Source organism: Tursiops truncatus, chromosome 11 (genome assembly GCF_011762595.2).
Source record: "Tursiops truncatus isolate mTurTru1 chromosome 11, mTurTru1.mat.Y, whole genome shotgun sequence".
NCBI classification, from domain to species: domain Eukaryota; kingdom Metazoa; phylum Chordata; class Mammalia; order Artiodactyla; family Delphinidae; genus Tursiops; species Tursiops truncatus.
In genome coordinates this window covers 1,846,876-1,871,471 of record NC_047044.1, presented here as the reverse complement: position 1 = coordinate 1,871,471, position 24,596 = coordinate 1,846,876, and the positions used below count along the sequence as shown (strand labels likewise).

Below are 24,596 nucleotides of genomic sequence, written 5' to 3'. Positions count from 1 at the left end.
CAGGCAAGGTCTGGGACCCAGCGTTGTAGGCAGGGGCGGGGAAAGGATGTGGGCGCCACGGGCCTGCGGACCACACAGCCCCAGTACACAAACTTCACGCTGGCCGGCCCGTCCCCCCCGCGAGATGCCCAGGCCGCGGGCGCGCCGGGCCGTCTCTGTCGCCATCCAGAGGCGCGGTTCCGGCGCTTCGTCCGCTCGGCCGCCGCCGGCCTCCCCAGCCAGCACCTGGGCCCCCGCGGGGCCCCCGCGGCGCCGGGCACGCGCATCGGGGGCGCCCCTCGCATTGGTGGCCGGCGCGCCGAGCCGGGGCGCGCAGCGACGCCCAGAGCGGCAGGGCCGGCGTCCCCGGGCTCGGCGGGCGCGGGCGCGCGCGGCGCGGGGCGGGCCGGCGCAGGGCGCTGTGGGCCGGAGCCCGGGCGCGGCGGCGGCGGCGGCGGCGGCGGCGGCGGCGGCGGCGGTGGTGGAGGATGGCGCGCGCGGGGCCCGCACGTGGAGGCCGGCGCGGGGGCGCGGGCAGGGCCGGCTGCTGAGACGCGCTGCTGCCCCCCGCGCGGGCGCCGCGGCTTCAATGGCGCCATCGCCCAGGACCAGCAGCCGGCAAGATGCGACCGCTCTGCCCAGCATGTCCTCAACTTTTTGGGCGTTCATGATCCTGGCCAGCCTGCTCATCGCCTACTGCAGTGAGTACCGCGCGGCCCGGGTCCTCGGCCGGCCCTCCGGTCCCGGCCCCGGCGCCCGTTCCCCGTTCCCGGGCCGCGGCTCCGGCGGGGCGCCCCGCGGGCCGCCCGGAGTCCGTGAGGAGTTGCGAGCTCGGGGCGCGCCGTCCCCCGGGTCCCCGCCGGTCCTGCGCTGGGCCGGGAGGGCGAGGGGCCGGCACTTCGGAGGCCGGCGCCACCGCTGAGCCTCCCTCCTCCGACTCCGGGGCAGGGCCCGGGCACCAGGCCCCGGGTGGCGCGGCGCGTCCCTGCGCGGCGATGCCCGCGGCTGCCCGGCGTGCCGCCGCCACTCCCGGCCCAGGCCCGCGATCCGAGCCGAGCCGGCGGCTTCCCGGCCGAGCCGAGCCGCGCGCTCCGGAGGCGGCGGCAGGTCCGGGGCGGGCGGGCAGCGCTGCCTGGGCTGTCGGTGGAGCGCCTTGCCCTGAGCTTTCCTCTGGCGACACTCCGGCGGGGGACGCGGCGGCCGAGTCCGGAGCGGGGCGCCTGGGGCAGGAGCGGGGCTCGGGCTAGGTCGCGCGGCTGGAGCTTCTGCCTTCCCGGGAAGCAGGCTCGCCGGCGCTTTCCTAAAAAAGATAAGTGAGGGCTGGGGTGCCCGGAGAGGGCTCGCCGCTTCCACCGGCATTTAGCGAGTAGGGTCCGAGGACCCGAGCCGGTGAACCAGTGGGTCTGGCGCGGGGCCACGGGCTCGGGGCTGGGGTGGCGCGGGCTGGCGGGCGCCCGGGGCACAGGCTGGGGGCTGGGGGACCGGGAGCAGGGTCGGGGTCTGCCTGGGTGTGTCGGAGGTGCTGCGCCCGGGGCACAGGCTGGGGGCTGGGGGAATGGAGGCTGGTGGGACGCTGGGCACAGCCTAGGGACTGCGGTGGGGGTGGATGGTCAATGCTCCGGACACGGGTTCGCGGCTGGTTGGATGGGTGGGGAGTGGTCAGCGTCCCGGGCACAGGCTCCGGGCCGGGATGGCGCGGGCAGGTGGGCTCCCCGGCCGACCGCCTGGCACAGGGTCCGGGTCCCTTCCTATCCCAGCGGGAGGAAAGGACGGGCGCTGAGGAACACCTGTCATGGAGAATTGCCATGGGCGATGGAAAAATATGGATTCTTTACAAAAAAAAAAAAAAAAAAAAATTGAGAGAGAGAGAGGGAGAGGGAGAGAGAGAGAGGCCGGCGCGGAGCCTCGCTCCCCGCCACCACCTCGCATCCCTCAGCCACCTAGCTCCCAGCCCGAGCCTTCGCTCTCTCCAAAATGGGACCGCGGCGGGCCATGGAGACGCGGGGCGCGCGCGGTCGCGGAGTCCTGGGACAGCCCAGCCCCCCCTCATCCTCCCCGAATGGCGGGGGAAACCCGGTGCTCAGAGCAGGAGTCGTGCTGCTGGTCTCAGCCGGGTTGTGCATTTCGCTGCAGTTGCTGGCGACGCGTGGGGACGCGTGGGGAGGGGTCTCCGAGCGGGAAGGTTCCCCGTGGGGCCGCAAGCCCGACTGCCCAGACTGGCACCGCCATCCCGGCTGCACCCTGCCTGCCCCTCCGAATGCGTTCCTGCGCTGGCTGCCTGGAAGGGGGCTGTTCTGGGGGTTTGAGCGAGGTCTGTGCCCTCTCCCCAGCTCCTCGCGGCCATCTCGGGGCCCTGGGGCAGCGTTCCCAGGGTTCCAGAGAAGAGCCTCAGCCGGCTTCCTTGGCCATGGGGAACAGGTGAAAGGCAGGTGAACTCGGGGCTCACCCAGGAGGTGTCATTTAAATACACTTCCTGGTGGCAGCACGGGAGGGGGGCTCATCCAGCAGTGTTTGGGAAGGGGGTTGTTGTGCCCCAAGTCCCCAGGCTGCTGTCCCTCCCCGGCTCTGGGGACAACATCGTTGGTGCCAAGGCGAGAACCCGGCAACAACAGGCTGGCTGGGGAGGCAGCCCTCTGGGTACAGAGAGGAACAACTGCTAATTGTTGTTAAGTACAGGACACCTCCGCCCTGCCCTGTGGCTTCAACACTTCCCACCCCAGGTGCGCCAGCCAGGGCCTTCCTTTCTCACCTTCTGTGTGCAGTCTCTGCTCACTCCACGCCCCCCCCCCCCCAGCACCTCCTGAACCTGAAGGGGGACCCGCTATGTCTGTCCTGACACTCACACCTTTGCCAGACTGCTGCCTGCTCCAGGTGGCGGTCCGGGCCTGCCCGCTGCTCAGACACTTGGTGGAACCCGAGATCCCATTGGACACTCAGGCTGCTTTGCGGAGGCCTCCCTGGCATTCTGGAAACAGCTCTTCCACCAGGACGATGACATTTGGTAAAAAAAAAAAAAAAACCATCTAATCCAGAATGGTGGAAATCATTAATAGCCGAAGCTTGGGTTAACCACATTTTTATGGTTGTTTCCACCTCCATGGAACGGAATAACTGACAATAAGATAACGTTTTTGGACACACCCCATTACACCAGAAAGGCACTTGGAGAAATTAAAACATTTCACTAATATACAAAGTAGACATATGCACTTGGAGGAATGAAAACACTAAAATGCAAACTAGACATAATAATAATCGATAGCTTGGAACATCAGCCCTAGAGAAAAAAGAACTTCTTTTTTTTAGAATTGATATAAAGCAAATAAAATGCAAATGGAACAGTCCCTGTGATTTCATTCTCTTTTCCAGTATATCTGGGATGAAGAAGAATAGTTATAGCACCCATGTCTGTAAATTGTTTCTGTTATCGGTAAGGATTTTTATTACCCAAAATGTTTTTGTGTTTTGGAGCAGATCTATTTGTGTCATTAGTTAGGGAGACTGGTAAGTGTCATACAGGATTCAGTTATCCTGCCTGTTAATCTGTGCATTTCTCTGCAGCACAAAAGGTGTTCACTTTCTGGCGCCGCTAGAAGCAAACTGGAATCTTTCTCGGCGTCGTTTTGGGTTAGGGGTGTTCTCCTGTTCTTGGCCCCGTGAAAGCCCTCCCTTCCTTGCCGCCGCTGAGATTCATATTTAAGGAGATGGGCTCCACCCTCTGGCTGGAGAAAGACCTGCAGTCCACCAATTAAGTTAGTTGCTATAGTGACACAGCCTTGTCATTTTTCTCCTATTGGGGAACAATTGACAGGAGACACAGAAAGAGGAAGGGGGCCCTTGATGGCTTTCTTTAGAGATGCAGACTCCATCTCTGTGTACGTTCCCATTACAGCAGGGATGGACGCTTGGTAAAGACTTATCTTGGGGAGGTGATGAGCTCCGATGAGAAAATTGAAACTCTCCTTCACTCTGGTCTGGGGAAACCTCTGTTCTCATGGCTTGGAAAACGCTGAGTTAGATCGTCTTCCCCCTAGCGTATCTGGAGAGGAGAGTTCTGCCTGGACCTGGTTCTTGGATGGAGTGGGACAGCTCTGGCGAAACCATAGTGGTTTGCCTGTGTGCTGTGCTCAACCCCGAGACCCCGAAGATGCAGTCTGCTGTGCTGGCTTACAACATACTGGATGTATTAAACCATGAGGGAGGTGGAGAGAATGATGAGCTAGTGGCGGCCTTAGGACGCTAAGCCGTGACTTGACACCGTGCGCGGTGCTTATTTCGAAGTCCGAGAAGGCGGTGCGTTCACGTAGATTGCCTGTCTCCTCTTTGGACGGGCTTGGTGGACAGCTGCTCCTGGCATGTAAACGGTGGGTGGGAGGAAAGTCTTATATTTGAAAGTACCAGGGAGTAGGGTGCGAGAGGCAATGTGACTGTTTTCGACTTGTTTTTTTTTCAAATAAATCTCATCAAAATTGAACGGCAGCTTTAAGTTAAATCTCATGCCATAGACCTCATGCAACTATGAGAAGAAATTACAAACAACTTCTGAATTGTTTTTTAATCCATTAGAATACTAAAGAAGTGCAGGCTTTCTGATGCTGCATTTTCCTTATAAATACAATTTATTGCATATTTAGGAGAGATCAGAATATGCCACTTTCCTGCTGTTCAAATTTGATTTCTGGGGTTTTCCAAGAGGTGAAATTGGAAATACTGGCAACTGAATGAAGTGATGACATTCAGAAGTTTATTTCTCATCTTTTTTTTTTTCTCCTACTGTGTTTTTCTTTGATGAATTTCTGGCCGGAGAAGATGTGCTGTGTGTTTCTTTCAACAACATAAGGAGATAGGTTGCCCGTCTGTGGGATTTGTGTTGGTGGAACTCCACGCCCAGGGATCGGGGAGCTGGGGGAGGTTATGCCCCTGGAAGCCAGACGGACTGATTGGTGCCCCCCCCCCCAGCCCCACACCCCTCCCCCCCCCACCCGCAGCCCAGACACCGCCAACAGGGGCCACGCCCTCCAGGACTCCCCTGGCAACTCACTCTTTGCAGCGAGGCCAGAGGATAGCGCCTCCCAAACGGGGGCTGTGTGCTATAACTCAGCTGGCCGGATCTTCGGTACCAGGCGTCTGGGCTGAATTCCACCCTGGAATTTCTCGCTCAAGACCTGCCACTTGACATCCCCCGGGAGGAGATATGGAGATCAGCTTTTGTGGCATGAAGTATTTTCAGGTGACTTTTATGGGTGTGATTACGGGAAAATGTTATGATAATGTGGCACGAGAAATGGGAAGAAAAGCAAAACATTAACATCCCCATTTCTTTATATAGCTTCGCAGCTGTGCTGATTTACAAGGGCTCATTTTTGCATTAAAATGTGGTGCTCTGGAGTTAATGACCTCTACAGAACGCCACCTGTCACCCAGAGCCGTGGGTGCCCGCTGAGCGTTGGGGAGGAGATGGGTTGACAAGGAGGATGTGGGTCAGGGTTCCTGCGTGACAGGGGATCAGTCGGATGCTGGTGGCAGAGGGGGCTGGCCTCTGGATCTGCTGGACTTTATTTGTTTGGGGGATGGTCATTGGCTGTCCTCTCAGGGGCCGGGGCTGGCACACGGGGCTGAGAGTGCCTGGTGGTGTCCCTTTCTGCAGGCAACCTTGCACGCCATCCGTGAACCCCAGAGCCGAGCTCCGGCTGCCCGGGCTGCCCCGGGGCTCCCACGGCTTCTGCGGAAGCGTCCAGCAATGGCCTGCTCCTCCTTCCACGTCCCCCTCCCCACGGTTTCCGTATCTGGGCCCTGGCATGGTGCTAACTGAAGCTCCCAGCAGGCAGCACGAGCCGGCGGCAGCTGGCGGCAGATCTGGGCAAGTCGCCCCGTCTCTCCTTCACCCTGCAGACGTGGTGGAGGGCTCCCGCAGGCTTTGTAACGTTTACTTATTTATTCCAATGGCTGGCAGGAGTCGAGTGTGGAATCACTTTTGTCTCCAACTAGGCCGGCGGGACTCCTCCGGCATCCCCTGGTCCTCGTGGCTCTCGGGAGGCCCAGCTCCAAGTTGGCGTGCCTGCGGCGTCCTCGGGAATGGTGGGTCTAGGCCGGGTGGGACAGTGGCTGCTTGGTGAGATGTCCCCTGGGGAAGACCCCACTCATCTTCCGATGTTCCCGCCTCCCGGTCCTGGGCCCTGGTGTGTCACCTGCTGTGGAGTCGGCCTCCCCCGTGGAGGGGCTGACCTCTGCGGGGTCCCACCTGGGGACCTGGCCCTCCTTCTAAGTGTGCTGGAGGCCAGAGCGGTGCAGAGCCGGCCCCTGGCGTCTGTGCCTCAGCTCGTTCGTGTGATGAGGAATTAGGAAGCCTGGGGACACAGAGATGGGCAAGACCGCTTGCGTCCCAGTGTGGGGGTGCTGGACGGTTAGCACAAAGCAAAGGCAATAGAGGACGGGGCCCCCAGCTGGGCCCGGCACCCTGTTCTGCTGGGATCCTGGCTGCCTTCTCGCAGGTCACCGCCTGCCCCAAACTCTCGGCCCAGGGTCTGGCCCTGAATCCCCTTCCAGCCCTGGAGCCTCCTCTTGCCCTGCCTGGCCTTCGCCAGGGCCTCTGCATGGCAGGGCAGCCTCCAGCTCTGTGTCTGTGCCCAGCCTCCTGTGAGTCCTTCTCCAAAACACACCTAGCCATCCTCCATCCTGTCTTCCCCACCGTCACCCGAGTCCCTCCTGCATACATCAGCATCGTCCTTGGTGGCCCCTCTGCCTCCAGGCTGGCCGACGGGAGATCCCCACGCGTGGCTTCCCTTAGAACGGAGCCGGCACCAGTCCTCTCCTCCCTGTCTCGCCGCCTCCCCGCTCACGTCACTCAGGGCCTCACTAAAGCCCGTCTTTCCTGCCCCGGTGGCCCTCTCCATCCTCTGTGCTGGCTGGCAGAGTTCGGCCCGGGGCCGGCACCCCAGGGCTCCCTTCATGGGAATGTGATGCGTGTGCCCGTTCTCTCCTGCATGCCCTGGTATTACTCACTTCGATACCCCACTGTCCGCGGGGTCCCTCGCACGGCAACTCCCCCACAGTTCTGCTGAATGCAGCGAGGGAACCCTGAGCTGGACTGGTCTCCAGAACATGCCCTGCCCCCAGTGGTGGAGAACTCCTCCTCCAGGAAGCCTCCCCTGAATGCACCGCTTCCTTTCCCTCTCCAGCGCTCTGTGTGTTCACCTGGATGCCGGCTGGCACGCCTCTGGGCCTTCGGGCAGTGACTGCCCCATTCTCTGAGAAAACACTCGTTGATCCTGGCGCCCTGGGCAGTGAGCTGTGCCCGGGGTGGGGCTGAAGGTCTGGACCATAAGGACTTGGGGTGCCCCGAAGGTCTGGGGGCAAGGCCTAAGGGCTAGGGGTGGGGCTGAGGGTCTGGGTGTGGCCAAAGGACTGGGGGCGGGGCCGGAGAGATGTCTTGTGAAAATTGAAGTTGTTGGATCCGTAGTATCAAATCTGGTTCTAACACCGTCTGATTGAAAAGGAGAAGAAAGAAAACTGTGTGGAATCTCGACGAAACGTTCACTGTTTTCAAAGCGTCCTTGGTGGACCTTTCACACTGCCAGAGTGGAGAGCTCTCCAGACCCCCCCAGCAGCCTCACCTCCTTTCCTTAGCTTCTACTCCATCCTTATTTTCCTTGAATACTTGCTTTCTCATGACATCCCTGGGGTTTCTTCCCCGGAGCACTGTGGACGTTTGGACCAGGTTGCTCTCCAGCGTGAACTTTCCTCATGGTGGGGTGTTGGGCAACATCCCTGGCCACCACCCACTCGGTGCCAGTAGTCTCCACCCCCCCCCGGGTGATAACCAAGCCCTTGTTGTGTGTCCCCTGGGGGTAGAATCCCCCCATCCCTGGGGCCTCTGACTTAGTTTGTGGGTCCGCAGTCCACAGGCTTGTTCTGGCATTTCCTGGTTTCGTTGAGTCGGGACTCTGGTCCTGGGGCTTAGTGCCAGCAGCGTGACAACCTCATGACCGCGTCTGTAGCTGAACAGCCAACACAGGGGTGGGAGGACGTTCAGCCGGTCGCCTTCTCTGGCAGGTGCGTCTCCCCAGTCGTGCCCAGACCGGCTGGGCTGTGGGAAAGGCTGTCTGCTGGGTGGGGACAGCGTCTCCCCACGCTTCTGTCTGCAGAGCTTAGAACCAGCCTTCGGGCTCGAGGTTGGTCTCAGATTCTTCTCCACGTCCTGATTTCTCCATAGCTCACATGTAACTTTATTGCTCATGGTGATCAAGCCATTTAGAGGCAATAAAACATTCCTGACCCAACGGGGACAGGGCAGCCCGCCCACTACGTGTCCGTCATCTACCCACTGGCTTGACGATGCTCACCTTTTCAAGAGGCATGATTTGGGAGATTTCTGTCTAGAGCCCATTGGAACAAATTCATAAACGCCATTCCCTCCAAAAGTTCGGCTGCCCTTGGCGGGACCTTGGCTGCCTGGAAGCCGCCTTTACTCAGGCCTTTTTGGGGGACGCCAGAGCCTGCTGCCTGTATCCCTGATGGGGCTGCGCCAGGCTCTTTCTGTTCCGGCCTGTGCCCGCCAGCCTTGTCACTGGGCCCTGGCTGGGCCCTAGGAGCCCCTGCACGGGGATGGTGCCCGGGGTCAGCCAGGCTGTGCTGGCAGGGGGAGCATGCAGACCCCCTATGCCTCAGGATGTGCCCCTGCCCACCCCCCTCCCCAACAGGCAGCGTGTTCTAGTCCCTGGGCAGCCTGTTGCCGCCTTCCTTCGGGAGCCCTACCCCAGCGCCTTCCTCATGCCATCTGTGACCGTGGGGCGGCAGGGATGTGCTGCTGTGTATGTGGGTGCAGCTCGTGAAGATGCACATCCCACCGTATCAGGCAGCACTCCTGCACACGCACGCACGCGCACACGCACGCACGCACACACGCACAGTTGTGCGGGTCTCCCCGCAGCCCCCAGCCCCGGCCTGCAGGTTGCTTTTCAGTCCCAGACTCGCGTGTCGTGAGCCAAAGCCACTGACGGCCCCGCCAGACTCGCGTGTCGTGAGCCAAAGCCACTGACGGCCCCGCCAGAGTCCTAGTCCCGGGGGACCCCAGGTGGGGAGCCCAGGGCAGCACGGGGATGGGGTGGTTGGGGACTTGACTATCCCTAGAGCTTTTCCTCACCGGCTCCTTTTTAACCAGAGAAGTGAGATGCACAGGTGTGGCCTGGCGGCTTCCCTGGAGGTTACAGGCCTGGGGACCACGCACTGGAGGGCAGGAGCGGACAGAGCTCAGGGCTCCCCTCCCTGTGCCGGCTGCTTCCACTTCCCCGGCCCTTCATGCCGTGTCCCTGGTTTTGTGCACGCACGTGTGTACACACGCCACAGACACGCATCCCTTCTGGTTTGGGGCCTCTGTCTCTGCACCAGAGGGTGATGGCGCTGATGGTCTTTCCAGGCCCCAGACGCCACGAGGATCAGAAGGGAGTGAGTCTGGTACCTTGCAGGGATCCGACCTGCAATCCCAGAACTCGCTCATCCCAGGGTGACAGAGGGCAGCGTCCGCTCGCCTGGACTTGGGATCCTTGGGCTGAAGGACCAGTGAGACTTCGCTGTAGTTCACACAAGGAAGTTGCAATATCGCTGGCGGACACCTCGAGTGCACTTGCAAAGAGGGCGTGGGTTGCTCGGGCCGCCTGGTGCCCGAGCAGGTGTTGAAACTCTGCTTCAACAGAGACTAGAAAAGAAAGACCCCGCCCCCCCCCTCCAGCCCCTGCCTGGTTTGCTCGGCCTCCATCCTGGGGCCGCCCCCCACCCCCCGCAGGACAGGCTCACATTCTGCATATGGGGAGCTGCTGGGGAGGAAACGCACGGATTGATCCGAGGGGCATCCTCGCCCGGGGCCTGCCTCCTGCCCCAGCCGTGGGTTCCCCCTGGCCTGTTCGCCTGCGCTCAGATCCTCCGCCCTGGCTGCCAGGTCCAGCAGCTGAGTGTGCTCAGGAGATGCTCTGGCCGCCCGAACACCCCTGTGGTCCAGACTCATCTCTCCAGAGAAGGGGGTGCCTGGGGTGCCCAGGGCGGGGCGGGGCAGGGGGAGACAGCCGCCCCTCGGAGGGCTGAACTCTGCTGACCTCGCCGTTCTGACCCCGCGAATCCTCCCAGGGATCCGGGGCTGTGGCTGGAGAGAGGGGATGGATACATCTCACGGGCGCACGTAAACACTCGCCGCATGAAGGAGGCCCTCTCCCTCTGACCCGGGCTCACAGGCCCTGACAGTTCTAGCAGGGCGGCCGGCGGAGCCTGACGGGCCACCGGGCCCGTGCACTGTGAGTGGTGTCCGCAGGTGGGAGGATGTCGTGGGCCTGGATGGGGACAGAGCCGGGGGCCCTGCGAGGGTCTCCTTTCTCCCCCGGGAGGCCCAGGCATGAGCTGGAGGAGGGCTGGGAAGGGTGTGTGTGGCCCCGTTCTCACGGCCCCTCTCTGTGCCCCCGGGTCTGGGGCTGTGGACTCACCGCAGACCCTTGCTGTCGTGGTCACAGTCGTGCTGGGTCCACGGCATGGGCCTCTCCAGGGCAGGGCCCCAAGCACAGCACCCCTGCTTTACTGATGGCTCCGGAATGGTTTTCCAAAAGGACAGACAGAATCGAGTCCCTGCAGAGATGGGAGCGGGGTAGCCAGGGCCCTGAACTTTTCAGGACACTCCCTTCCGCAAGTTGTCCCCACCTGCCTTGTCTTGGTGTCTTGAATGTCCAGCAAGAGGGGCTGATTAATACAGCCGGGCAGGCTCTCCCGGTGCCCTTGCTGACGGCCTGTGATGGGCCGCTTTCTCCTAAGTTCTATTCGGAGGGTTTCCCCTGATGTTTAGGAAGGTCAGTACCAACATTGCGAACGTCTCTGAGCTTACGAACTTGTTACTAAAATCCACCGATGATGAGGTGACGGCGGAGTCTTCCTGGCCTGCTTGACCGGACCGTGAACAAGTCGGCTGGAGCCGGGCTAGGCCGTGGTCTCCTGCTGTCAGGTCCCTGGGTGACATCGGGGGGCAGGGCGTTGCTAGTTTTCCAAGACCTGCCTCACATCTGATTTTAACTGAGCGTTGAGGAAGGCAGTTTTAAAGCACACCCGTTGCCTGAAGCCTTGTGGTTCGGGGAGGGGTATCCGGACAGTTCTCTGGAGGGCTTTCCTATCAGGACGTCGCACGGTTAAAATGCTAGTGCCTCCACGCCGCCCTGAACGCCACTGGATGCAGGCGAGAGGCCTCTCTCCGGCTCTGTTTCTAAATTATTCTTCTCCATAGCAGCTCCATTACCTAATAGCACTTCCCCGGGCATCGCTGAATGCCGTTAATGGGTTGATAGGACTCGTTGCTAATCAACTGATGCTAATTTATGGTCCTCGCTGCAGTGGCTGAAGGAGGCCAGCCACGGAGCCACGCTGGGTCTTCCGTGCATTTCCCTGTGTCTCTTTTCGTGTCTCTTTTCTTCCCCGGCTCGTGTTAGGCTCTGTGGCCGTAGGAGTGAACCCTGCAGGGCGGCAGAGGCTGGCCGTCTGGGCTGTGTTTCGGAGGACCTATCACATGCATGTCTGCAAAAGCTGGAGAGGACAGGCCTCTGCTCCCTCAGCGCGGGAGGGCAGGGGCGGCGTCTAGGGAGACGGTCACCTTGAGATGACCGCGGGGGTGGCGTGTGTTTCCAGAGCTCGCTGGGTTCTGGAAACACGCGTCTGAGTCGGGCCAGCTCTGTCGGGAGCCACCGCATTGTGACCCCCGGAGACCTTTGCTCTGGCGTCCTGGTCGGCCCAAACAACATGCATTCCACACATTAAAAATGGTCAGGACCCAGACCTGGGGGCAGGTGTGTGTTAATGAACTTGGGGAGGTTTCTGAACCCCACCACAGTGAGACGTGAGCTCTCAAGCTAAGAAAATAGCAAAACTTCTCACCGTCGGCATCTGGGACATTGGACGTGGGCACCGAGGACTTCTGAAACCTTCTGGCAGGCTTAGGCCTTGTGAGACACAGGCCACTGTCACGTGGCAACCCACGTGCTTCTTTACAAGAACTTTGATTTAGTCAAAATCAGTGTTCCGTGGTCAACAGAAATGCATTTGCTGAGTGTGGTCAGAGTTCAGTGCGTTTTAGCTCCGTCTTCATCTTAAGGTTCCAGCATGAAAAAGGAACAGATTTTCAAGACAGGAGCAGCAGGAGCCCACGCGGTACAGCCGGGTGGCCGACGGCCACCTCCAGCTCCTAAGCCTCGTGCGTACGGGGAGGGCGCAGACGGCTTCATTGGGCGCTGTCGCCATGGCGATTTTGCAAGATGCTCCAGTCACCCCCACTGTCTCAGGTGGTCAGGAGGTTTCTGTCTGTTAGACCCTGGGAAGCGGGCAGGATACCCAGAGGCCTCTGTCCACTCAGCGTGTCAGCCCCACCCACTGTGACCTGGAGGATGTGGGGCAGTAAGCCTGCTGGAGGGGCCAGGACCCTTGGGGCCCGGGACCTTCCTCCCAGTGTCACGCCAGACCTGGGTTTGCCCCCTCCAACCTGATACCCGGTTTGCTCAAGCTCTGTTCTTGGGGCCAGCAGTGGGGTGGGACGCTTCTGAGAAACAGGGGAGCCGATTCCGTGCCATGGAGCAGACGTGACACGTACTGGAGTGTCCCTAGTGGGAGTCCGCGGGGCCTGGAAAGTTCCCTGGGGTGGGCCAGGCCACCTGTGACTGCGGACACTCCACACAGCCTTGCCCACTGCCGGAGCCGGGCGGGATGCCGCTTTGGCTTTGAGTGCCCAGAGCCTTCGCCAGCCAGGTTCCCATCAGGGCGGCCGAAGCCTTAGCACGTCCTCTCCAGGGACTCAGGTGGACGCCGTGTGGGAGGGTCAGGAGCCAGCCCAGGCCCTGCAGGGCTTCGTGGCCTTGGACTCAGGGCCCTCCAGGCCAGCGTTTGCTGAGCGTGGCCACACGTGGGAGGGCCCAGGCCTTGTTCCTGTGACCTGTGCACGCCTGGAAGTTGGGGACGTCTCCATTCACTGGAGCTCCCCCGGAAGTGGGGGGCTGTGGGCCTGCCAGCTCCACGCCGTGTGGCCCTGCGTTCACCCAGGGATGGGAGCCCCTCTGGGGCAGGACCTGGGCCTCCCATTGTCAGCTTGGTCCCATCGGCTGGGTCAGGGCCTGCGAAGGGCAGGGGCCGCGGATGAGTTAACCCAGGATTACTGCTGCTGTCAGCCGTTTACATGTGTGAGTGAAAAAGGTTCTGATGCTGATTCAGCTGACGGGGTGGGGTGGGTATGGGGTGACCCGCCCATTCGACCCTGACTTGGAAGACTACATCTGGCAAGTGTGTTACCTGGGTGGCGGAAGGGCCTTGAGCAACTTTCGAACCCACTAAAGTTCCAAAAGGAGACAGGTCGCCCGGGCCACGGGGTCCTTGTGGCCAGCGCCTTGTTTTCCTGCCCAACTATAACCCAGACGAGGGCCTTGTTTGCCCAGGAGTCTCCCCTCTGGGGCGCCTCTCGCTCCTGTCCCACCACGAGTCCCCACGTCGTTCTGGAATCCTGCCTCCAGGGTCCCGATTGAAGCCCCCATATTCCCCAGCCCTGGCAGACTCCCCGTCTCGGGGCTTTGGTGACCACGGCTGGATCTGCTGTCCAGACAGACGTGCTGTCACCCCAGGGCTTGTCCGTGCAGTGGTGCTTCCCTGTCCACGCGGGCCATCCGTGGAGAGGTGGGCGCTGGCCCTGCTATGTCACTCAGCTGCAGTCCTGGTGGATGGGCATCCTGCCAGGCGCCCAGCAAAGCATGTCCACTTGCTCCTAGATCTTCACGGCAACCCTCCCAGCTCAATGTTTGTTTTCTTTTCATTGTAGAGGGAAGTGAGGCTCAGGGAAGGCAGGGGACGCGCGCAGGGTTCCTGGTGGGAGAGGTGGAAACAAAGCCAGGCCGTCTTCTGGGGCCCCAGCCTGGTCCTGAGGGGTTTGGGAGGCTTGGAGAGGAGACCCGTGATGGGCCTTGCAGCCAGCCTTAGGGGCAGCAGGGGATGGTCCAGACACCACGCCAGGAGGGGCAGGTGGGTCTTGGACTTCAGGGTCTGGACAAGTTGTGGGAGCCTACTGGTGATGTATCTGCTGTTTCCAAGTTAAGTTGCAATCGCAACTTTAAAAAGAGAGGGGAGAGAAAGAGGGGATGGGGGAGGGAAGGAGGAGAGGAGGAGGGGAGAGGGAAGGAGGCGCGGAAGGGAAGGAGGGGACGGGGGAGAGAGAGAGGTACAGTCACAGGGTGGGGCTCCCGAATGGATCTCAGAGGCCACTGCAGGGGTCCCTTCAGCCGGCAGGGTGCGGCCAGGGGTCTGCACTGGGGAGACTTCGGGTGCTTGGGTGCCTTCCATACCCCACCCCACCCAAGCCTCCTTGTGAGCGCTCTGGGCAGGGCAGTCGTAGACACTGTCCCCCACTGTGGGCGTGTCTGCCTGCAGGTGGGACACACATTATTTGCCTTTGGGATTGAACCAGTTGCATCCGGAATGCTCCCGTGCTCAGGAACCCACACAAAAGCCTGTAGCCCTCCCAGAGAGGACATTTCTGTTCTTTTTTTAAAGTTTTGTTTCAGTGACTTATTCTTTTTTCTAATCTTGTTTTTTTTTTTTGACTGCATTGGGTCTTCATTGCTGCATGCTGGCTTTCTCCAGTTGCAGCGAACGAGCGGGGGCTACTCTTCGTTGTGGTGCGCGGGCTTATCATTGCGGTGGCTTCTCTTGCTGCGGAGCGCAGGCTCTAAGCCCGCGGGCTTCAGCAGTTGTGGTTTGTGGGCTCTAGAGCGCAGGCTCAGTAGTTGTGGTGTACGGGCTTAGTTGCTCCGCGGCATGTGGGATCTTCCCGGACCAGGGCTCGAACCCATGTCCCCTTCATTGGCAGGTGGATTCTTAACCACTGTGCCACCAGGGGAGTCCCCGAGAGGACATTTCTTGAACCACTGCTGGGTGCCAGTCAGGTGCCAGGCACTTCTCGTACTTTGTGGCATTGAGTCTTCTCAGCAGGAGACGGGATATATGATTCCCTTTTTATAGAAGAAGAAACTGAGGGTCTCAGAGGCCCACAGTGTCTTCCTGTCTTCCCCAAGTGTGATGAGCTAGGATTTGAACATGACTGCTGGCCTCTTCAGCTCTGGATCTTGCCATTAACCTTGTGAAACACCTACTGCCCCCTGGGGGTGTGGAATTGCGTGGTCACCATCTGGCCGACCAGGGCTGTGACATGCAGAGCACTGCCTGCAGGCTATGGTGATGTCTGTCTGGGGACTGAGGAAGAATGTTTACCCAAAGGCATCCGGACAGCCTTGGCAGTTGGCGCTATGTCTACAGAAACGTCATCCTAAGCACACCCAGTGCAGACCATTGCCACCGCCCGTGGGTCAGGGTCTGTGAGACCACTGTCTGATTCAGAAAAGCTGTGACAGTCTCGGGGATGGTTTGTTAGACTGAAAGGAGATTAAATTGGCAAAAGGGAAAGGTTCACGGAGACACAGTCTCCAGGAGACACCAGGCATGAGCTCCAGGCCCCAGGGGGTGGCACAGATGGTACCTAGTTCCCCAGTGAGGACGTATGACAGCCTGTGGAGTGTCACCAAGCAGGGGCACGCCCCTGAGCCCTGGGGCCCAAGGTGGCTATTAGGGGTCCCTTGGTGGGTAGGCTCCAGTCCCCTAGACCCAAACCAGGAAGAAATAGAAAATAGGAACTGACCAATTGCCAGTAATAAAGTTGAATCAGTAATTTTAAAACTTGCAACAAACAAAAGTCCAGGACCAGATGGCTCCACAGGTAAATTCTACGAAACATTTAGAGAAGAGTTAACACCTATCCTTCTGAAGCTATTCCAAAAATTTTCAGAGGAAGGAACACTTTCCGAACTCATTCTATGAGGCCAGCGCCACCCTGATACCAAAACCAGACAAAGATATCACACAAAAGAGAGAAAATTACAGGTCAACATGATGAACATATTTGCAGAAATCCTCAACAAAATACTAGCAAACCGACTCCAACAATACAATAAAAGGATCCTACACCACTGTCAAGTGGGATTTATTCCACGGGTGCAAACATTTTTCAATATCTGCAAATCGATCAATGTGATACACCACATTAACAAACTGAATAAATAAAAACCATATGGTCATCTCAATAGATGCAGAAAAAGCTTTTGATAAAATTTAACATCTATTTATGATAAAAATTCTCCAGAAAGCAGGCTTAGAGGGAACCTACCTCAACATAATAAAGGCCATAAGTGACAAACCCACAGCCAACATCATACTCAATGGTGAAAAGCTGAAAGCATTTCCTCTAAGATCGGGCATGAGACAAGGATGCCCACACTCACCACTTTTATTCGACATAGTTTTGGAGGTCCTAGCCACAGCAATCAGAGAAGAAAAAGAAATAAAAGGAATTCAACTTGGAAAAGAAGTTAAACTGTCACTGTTTGCAGATGACACAATACTATACATAGAAAATCCTAAAGATGCCACCAGAAAATGACTAGAGCTCATCAATGAATCTGGTAAAGTTGCAGGTTACAAAATTAATATACAGAAATCTGTTGCATTTCTATACACTAACAATGAAGTATCAGAAAAAGAAATTAAGGAAGCAGTCCCATTTACCATTGAACCAAAAAGAATAAAATACCTAGGAATAAACCTACCTAAGGAGGCAAAAGACCTGTGCTTAGAAAACTATAAGATGCTGATGAAAGAAATTGAAGATGACACAAACAGATGGGAAGATATACCGTGTTCTTGGATTGGAAGAATTAATATTGTTAAGATGACCATACTACTCAAGGCAGCCTGCAGATTCAATGCAATCCCTATCAAAATGCCAATGGAAGTTTTCACAGAACTAGAACAAGTAATTTTAAAATTTGTATGGAAACATAAAAGACCCAGAATAGCCAAAACAATCTTGAGAAAAAAGAACAGAGCTGGAGGAATCACCCTCCCTGACTTCAGACTATAGTACAAAGCTACAGTCATCAAAACAACATGGTACTGGCACAAAAACAGACACATAGATCAGTGGAACAGGAGAGAGAGCCCAGAAATAAACCCACATACTTATGGTCAATTTGCGACAAAGGAGGCAAGAATATACAATGGAGAAAAGACATTCTCTTCAATGAGTGGTGCTGAGAACACTGGACAGCTACAGGTAAGACAAATGAAACTAGAACATTCTCTACATCATATACAAATGTAAACTCAAAAAGGATCCAACACCTAAATGTAAGACTGGATACTGTAAAACTCCTAGAGGAAAACATAGGCAGAACACTGTGACATAAATCACAGCACGATCTCTTTGGATTCGTCTCCTAAAGTAAAGGAAATGAAAGCAAAAATAAAAAATGGGACCTAATTAAACCTAAAAGCTTTTGTACAGCAAAGGAAACCATTGACAAAATGAAAAGGCAACCTACTGAACGGGAGAAAATATTTGCAAGCAATATGATCAATAAGGGATTAATATCCAATATATATAAACAGCTCCTACAACTCAACATCAAAAAAACCTGATTGAAAAATGGGCAGAAGAACTGTATAGACATTTTTCCAAAGAGGAAATGCAGACAGTCAACAGGCAAATGAAAAGATACTCAACATCACTAATCATCAGGGAAACTCAAATCCACACCAAAATGAGATATCACCTCACACCTGTCGGAATGGCTAACATCAAAAAGAACACAAATAACAATTGTTGGCGAGGATGTGAAGCAAAGGGAACCCTGGTACAATGTTGGTGTATGTAAATTTGTGCAGCCACTGTGGAAAACGGTGTGGCGGTTTCTCAAAAAACTAAAAATAGAACTACCATATGACCCAGTCGTCCCACTCCTGGGTATATATCTGGGAAAAACCCACTAATTCAAGAAGATACATGGGCCCTAATGTTCATAGAAGCATTATTTACAGTGGCCAAGGCATGGGGGCATCGTAAGTGTCCATCAGTAGACCAAGGGATAAGGAAGATGTGGTACATTCATACATAATGGAATATTACTCAGCCGTATAAATGAATGAAATATTGTCATTTGCAGCAACCTGGATGGACTTGGAGGCTACTATGTTAAGTGAAATAAGTCAGACAGAGAAAGACAAATACTGTATGATATCACTTTTATGTGGAATCTAAAAAAAACATATAGAGAATACAAAGAACAAACTAATGGTTACCAGTGGGGAGAGGGAAGGGGGAGGGGCACTACAGGGCCGGGAGAGGTGGGAGGTACAAACTATTGGGTATAAGATAAGCTCAAGGACGTATTGTACAACACGGGGAATAGAGCCAATGTTTTGTAATAAGTGTAAATGGAATGTAACCCTTAACATTCTATAAACAAAGAAGAAAATCCCCAGTCCTGAGGGACCATCCTCCCCTGACTGGGTGCAGGGGGTGTTGCCGTGTGCGTCCTGGCCAGCACGGGCACTGCTGTCATCTGGTGTGGGGTGACACGCTGCACTTTTAGGGGTGGCCAGGACCCTGAAATTCACAGCACAGGGCTGGTCTGGGAGCCAGAGGTGCAGAGTCTCGGGAGCTGGGGGCAGCCGGGGCGCCCCGCTAGGGCGTGAGCTGGTCAGCAGGTAGCCTCGGGGCTTGTGCTGTGCTTGGTACTCCACGGGGCCCCATCACCCCTCTGGGCGCTTTAGTTTTGCGCCTGTGGATGGCCTGGCCTCTTTGGCTCCTGCTTGGGCCAACCTGGCCGGGGGTGGCTCAGGCTTCCAGGAGGTGGGAGCGTCGTCCTCGCTGGTGCCTTCCAGGGTCCAGCCCTCCTGGGCTCCTTTAGCCCCCAGAGGCCCGCCCACCCTGGGAGGCAGTTGACAAAGCCCTGCGCACCTTCCTTTTGGAAAATGCCCTTCATTCAGCCGCATCTGGGTCTGCAGAGAAGCCGTTTCATCGTGAGTTTTGATTTTACAAAACACACTTGCAGAGACCGAGTCAAACGCAGTGCTTGCTTCCCAGGCTCTGCCCTTCCAGCCGGACCCCTGAAGCTCTGAAGGGCCATTCCCTGAGGCTGGCTCGTGCAGGCCTGCGTGTGGGTGTCGTGGGCTCCTCACGTGGCCGGTGGGGACGGCCCCTCCCCGTGCACGCATCCCGGGGCTGAACTGCTGGGTGGGTGGGAGGGGGAAGGGGAAGCCTGCTTCCGTGTGCCTCCTCCCCCAGGGCTCTGTGGGGTCTCCCCAAGCTGGGTGGGCTCTCCTCCCTCCTTGCATGCTACTCAGGGCAGGGAGAGGGGCGTCTGCTGGGCCTCCCCAGGCTGCAGCTGGTGATGGGTGTGACGGGTCCCTGGGGCACAGCGTGGCATGCAGGCAGCGAGCAGCGAGCAGGGATGCTGGCCACGGCGCAGGTGGGACGCAGGGAGGGTGGCTGGGGCCCGCGTTGCCCACGCGCCTGCATCTGTTGGCCCAGGAGGCAAGGTGACCAGAGCCCCCTGCCCTCAACTCCCTGTCACTGTCACGGCCTCACTCCAGTCAGGAAATAGCCCCCTTCTGCTCTGCCCCGGAGACAGATGGTAATTTTAAAGACTTTAGGCAAAAACTAAGGGAAAATAACAAAGTCCGAAATGAGGACAATACCAACACCTAGACGGTTTGTAGGGGGTGTGTGTGCGTGCGTGCGTGCGTACGCGCACAAGTGTACGTTCGAACGTAACTCCTCTCAATGTGCTTCTCTTCCCTCGTGGTGGGTCATCTGGGCTCAGCCTCCATTACGGACACGAGGACCAGAGGCTGCCCGAGGCAGCTTGGGGCCTCAGAGCAGAGCTTGGCCGAGAAAGGCCAAGGCCCTGACCGGGCCTGACTCTGGAGCCAAGTCCACGCTGTCGCTGTGCCGGGGCGCCTGGCTTTGGCCCGTCTCTGCAACCTCTGGCGCTGCCTCTCCCCCGGGGGCCACGTGTGTCCTATGCGTGGCGCCCTTTAGTCTTGTTGGGGACTCGCTGTGCAGTTTCGTCTGTCTGCTGGCTTCCTCCCCAGGGATGCTATAGGGAGCAGTCAGGTAGGGATGCGCGGTCCAGGCGGCCTTGGTGTGGGCAAGGGCTCACGGCTGCCGGGTGGCACGGGACAGAGGGAAGACCCAGCCCTCCTTCCCTTCCCTTCCCTTTTGTGAGGCTCAGGTCTCCTGTGGGAACCTGCTCCATCTTGGACGCTCCTTGTTGGCCCGTGGTTACAGCCGGCCTCAGGGTCTTCCCTGCGTCCCGGGAGTGGAATCCGGTGCGGACCACCAAGTTGCTGCCTGTCTGTGCACACAGGCTCCAGACGGAACGAGCACATGCTCTTCTGAAGTTCCCAATTGCAACATTTTCATCTCAATTAATGTAACAATAAGTTTGGAAAGGTGGCAGTCGGCGTTGGAAAGTTAAATGACACCTTCTTGGCGTCTCACGTTGGTGAGAAGGCCAACTGATTATTTTTATATTACAATCCCCAGGCATTGTCAAATTGATTAATAAATTCTCTAAAAACCCATTGCCTCTTAAGACGTTGAATTTGGGCAGTTGGGGATAACTTTCCTATGACTTTCAAGGGTGGGCTCTCTGGGCGTCAACGGTGTGCCCGTGAGCTGGCGTGGCAGCCATCTGTTGTCCCGCAGAAATGAACTGGAGCTAAGGGGACAGTTCTGTCAGTTACCTTTCCACGGACATGGCTCAGGGTCTCGAGGCTGCACGGGGAGGGCCCCTTGGATCTCTCCAGGTGGCTTCTGTGCTGGGCAGAGCTAGAGCCTGCAGGGCCAGTCCCCTCACCTGTCAGCCAGGTGCCTCATCCCAGCTGAGCATTACCAGCCCAGACACAGGGAGCTCCTGAAACTGAGCACAGAGCTTAGCTCTGAGCTTCCTGGCAGACAAGGCAAAAAGGGAAGATCCACTGGGTGTAAGGCTCTCAGTGTCTGTTAAGGACTCATCTCAGAAGGTTGAAATGACACCAGCAGGAATACTGACTCTGGGCCATCACTCTGGCTGTCCTGGCACCTCGACGAATCATCTTCAACCTCCAAAACCAGGCGAGGTAGGCACCGTCATTTCCATTTTTAGGGTGAAACCCGAGAGGCCCAGACCCCCCATGTGGCAGGGTGGTCGTGACCCTGAGAGCGGGGTCAGGCCCTCGCAGGGTGGGGAGCAGTGGTGCAGAGCTGCCCTGGGTCGGTGAGGCCCCAGCACAGGGCCAGCAGTGGGAACTTCATGGGGCTGGACCTGCCAGACTGCAGCTTCCTGTCCTGCAAAAGGGGGCTTTGGGGTGCTGGTCTTGCCTGAGCCCTGCCCGATGACCTCTTCTCCCGGTCATCTCCACCTCTCCCTCCTCTGGCACCTTGGCCTCGGACCAGTGGACCTCAGCTCCCCGCACCTGTCCTCTCCTGCCTTCTCGTGCAGGCATCACGCCCGCTTTCCCGTGGCTCTGTTCCCTCCATTCCCAGGATCACACTTGTCAAAGTCACCATCACAGGGCTTCCCTGGTGGCGCAGTGGTTGAGAACCCGCCTGCCGATGCAGGGGACACGGGTTCGTGCCCCGGTCCGGGAAGATCCCACATGCCGCGGAGCGGCTGGGCCCGTGAGCCATGGCCGCTGAGCCTGTGCGTCCGGAGCCTGTGCTCCGCAACGGAAGAGGCCACGGCGGTGAGAGGCCTGCGTACCGCCAAAAAAAAAAAAAAAAAAAAAAAGTCACGATCACAGTTGCCAGCCGCGAGGTCTTCTGAGGCCTCGTGGCGCCGGGGGCGCTGCTCACGTAGACCCCCATCTCCTCGCCCACAGGCTGGTCCTGGCCTGTGTCCTGCCCACCTCATTCCTCTGGGATGGTGTCTCTGTCATCTGTTCAGGGAGCGCTGCTCACCCCCTGCTAGGCGCTGGCGTCCATCCTGATGGGGGAAGCGAATCCGGGGCCACCTGAGGCCTCCATCAGCCTGTGGGCAGGAGTCCATCCTCTAGGGGTCTGAACGCAGAGACCCCTCCCTGCCCAGGGCGACCCTGGCAGCCGTCCTGCCAGCGCCCAGCCTCACACGCCCAGTCCACCTCCGGGCCCACCACCCGCATCCACCGCCGCGTCCTCGGCCACCACAGCCTCGACCCCTGCCGTCGGCTCAAGGAGAAAGGACGAGGTGCGATGTGGCCCCAGCAGCTGCTGCAATCAGCCCGGCGTGTTCCGTCATTAACTCGGCGGCAAAATTAAACCAGGACTAATTAAACCAGATGGCGGCAAAACCCAAGCAGAGGCACAGAGATGTTTTTACATTTAAGTTGATCGAAATTAGGTGGAAAGGCATATGCTGGTGGAGGTGAAGAATTTTTTAAGTACATCTTACCGGCTCTTCTGAGCGCCCTTCCTGGTGATCTCGGCACAGATCTCTCCTCTCGCGCCGCTTAATCCTGGTTGCTCCCGTTCTCCTGTTGCCGAAACCTCGGGGCCCCTTGGTTCGGCCTTAATTTAAGCCAGCAGCGTATTCGGTGCCGACGTCACCGCTGTGGGTGGCATTCTGGCTGAGGGCACGGACGCCGACCCCCCACCCTCATCGGGAGCCGGTGGGCATTTCCTGGCCAGGGCCCAGGGACCCCACAGATGACCATCTGCATGGCGATGTGCTGACCGCCTGGACCACTTGTCAGGCATCCCTGTGCACTTACGTTGTCCTATTTTCTTCTTGAGTCCCTGGCTGGGGGGCTTTGGGCTCAGGCAGTGCTGATGCCCAGCTGAGGATGGAGGGGAGGCCGCCCCCCGCCGGAGGCTAGTGCTTTCTGGGAGGATGGTGGCTGCAGCCCCGGCCAGGCCCCTGCTGAGCCCCCCACCCAGTGCGGCCCCAGGGATTGTGCCCTGGTGTGCGGGGCGGTTGGGGGGGCGGCCTTGGGGGCTCCGGGGAAGCGCGTGCTCCTTGTCTAGGCCTGATCTCTGGGCCAGGGGACCTCACTCCTGCTTTTTCAGGGAGACCCTGGCAGCTCCGACAGCCCTTTTAAAAGTTTTCTTGTTTGATTTTTTTATAGAGGTGAAACTCACAGAGCACAACGAACCATTTTTCAGTGTGCATTTTGTCGGCATTTAGCAGGTTGACAGTGTCTACAACCACTGTCACCATCACGTTCTCATTTTCATCACCCCAGGAGGAAACCCCAGATGCGTTCAGCGGTCACTGCCTGTCACCCCCTCCGCCCACCCCAGAAACTCCCAGACTCACAACCTTCGTGAAGCAAAGGCCCAGAGACCCCTCAGTTCCTCTCAGGTGGAGGTTGACGAGAAGGAAAACAAAGATCCTGGCTTTGTCCCGGCTGCCAGGCTCCCCCGGTGACCTAGGGAGAAACTCCTGGGCACGGTGGTGCTGGCGACATTCAACAGGCCGGTGTTGCATCGGCGTGGCAGCTCTCCCGGGGGGGGGGGGGTGAGCACGGGCTGCCCGCGGGCGGCAGGCACACAGTAGAAGCATCCCTGCACTCTACGCGCCCCCGGGACGCTCGCCCCCGCCTGCTTCCTGACCCCCTTCCCCAGAGGTTGAGGCCCGGGATCCAGGTGACGGAGCTGCCACGAGCTCCGACCGGCCCTGGGCCCTGCATCTGGCCCCGAGGCTCTGCCTCGCTGGTGAGCCCAGCACACTGACATCCGGGGCTTCTGCCCGAGGGCTTGGCTCTGGGCCACCTGGGGGCCCTGAATTGTGTCCTAGTGGAAAGCAGCCCCTCGCCAGGGAGCAGCAGACCCTGGCCTCCTGCTGCCTGGACACCTGGATCCCTTCACCTGGTGGCAGCAGTGTGACCGGAGACGTGATTCCCGGGACCAGGGTCCTCTGCCACAGCCAGCCTGGGGGGGCCAGGCCGGCCTCCCTCCCCGGCCTCTCCTCCCTGCCCATCTTCTCTGGGCAGGCACGGTGGGGGTGAAGTCCTGGCAAAGCCCACTCTGTTTTCCAGCCCAGTGGTGCCCACACGTGACAGCCCAGGGGACAGTGCCCGTGAAAAGCCCCTTTGTCTGGCCGGGCTAATTAAGAAATAACAGCAGCCCCAAAAGGGGCCCAGGCCCAGGTCCTCTCTGGACAGCAGCCAGGGTCCCGAGGGGCTGGACAGGCACATCCAGGAGTTGAGTGGGATTCAAGGAAGACCTTCCAGGCCCAACCGAGCGTCCTCCCAGCCCCGGGGGCCTCTAGGCCGCAGTCAGCATGCTGCCCCTCGGAGTCGGGGAAGCTGACGTGGCCCTGGGAACAGGCCCAGGATCCAAGGCTGCTGCTTCGTCTGTGCTGGGAGCCCAGCAGCACACAGCGCCTGAGGCTTCACTCTCCTCTCTGTGAAACAGGGCAGACGCGCTGCTGAGTCCGCAGGGCAGAGGCTGCTTCCAGGCCCTCGCTGAGCACACCAAGGCCCGGGTCCTGTAATGGGCCGCCGTCCCCGCACCGGCTGCAGGGTCGTCTGAAGTGGCACCTGGCGTGCCGTCTCCCTGCCCACCTGGGCACCCGTCACGCTCCCGTCTGCACAGCCAGTGTGGCCCCAGGGACAGGGACCGGAGACTCCATGCAAGGCTCACACGGGATCCGTGACAGTTGCTGGGCTCCCACCTCCTGCCGTGTCGTCTGGGAGCAGCAGGGCGGTGTCCAGCACGGAGGGCCGGCCCAGGGAGCCCCACTGTGCTCGCCCCACTCGAGTCATGGCCA

General features: G+C 58.5%; 1 protein-coding gene across 2 annotated transcripts in view; it reads left to right on the top strand.

Annotated features, from left to right (window-relative positions):
• The first annotated feature begins 472 nt into the window (after positions 1 to 472).
• The window catches only part of TAFA5 (TAFA chemokine like family member 5), a 143,525-nt gene continuing 119,401 nt past the window's right edge, over positions 473 to 24,596 (top strand). For both annotated transcript variants that reach the window (XM_033865821.1, XM_073788037.1), the window contains exon 1: positions 473 to 680. In XM_033865821.1, the coding sequence (XP_033721712.1) occupies positions 569 to 680 (112 nt within the window). In that variant the 5' untranslated portion in view covers positions 473 to 568. The remainder of the gene's footprint in view (positions 681 to 24,596) is intronic.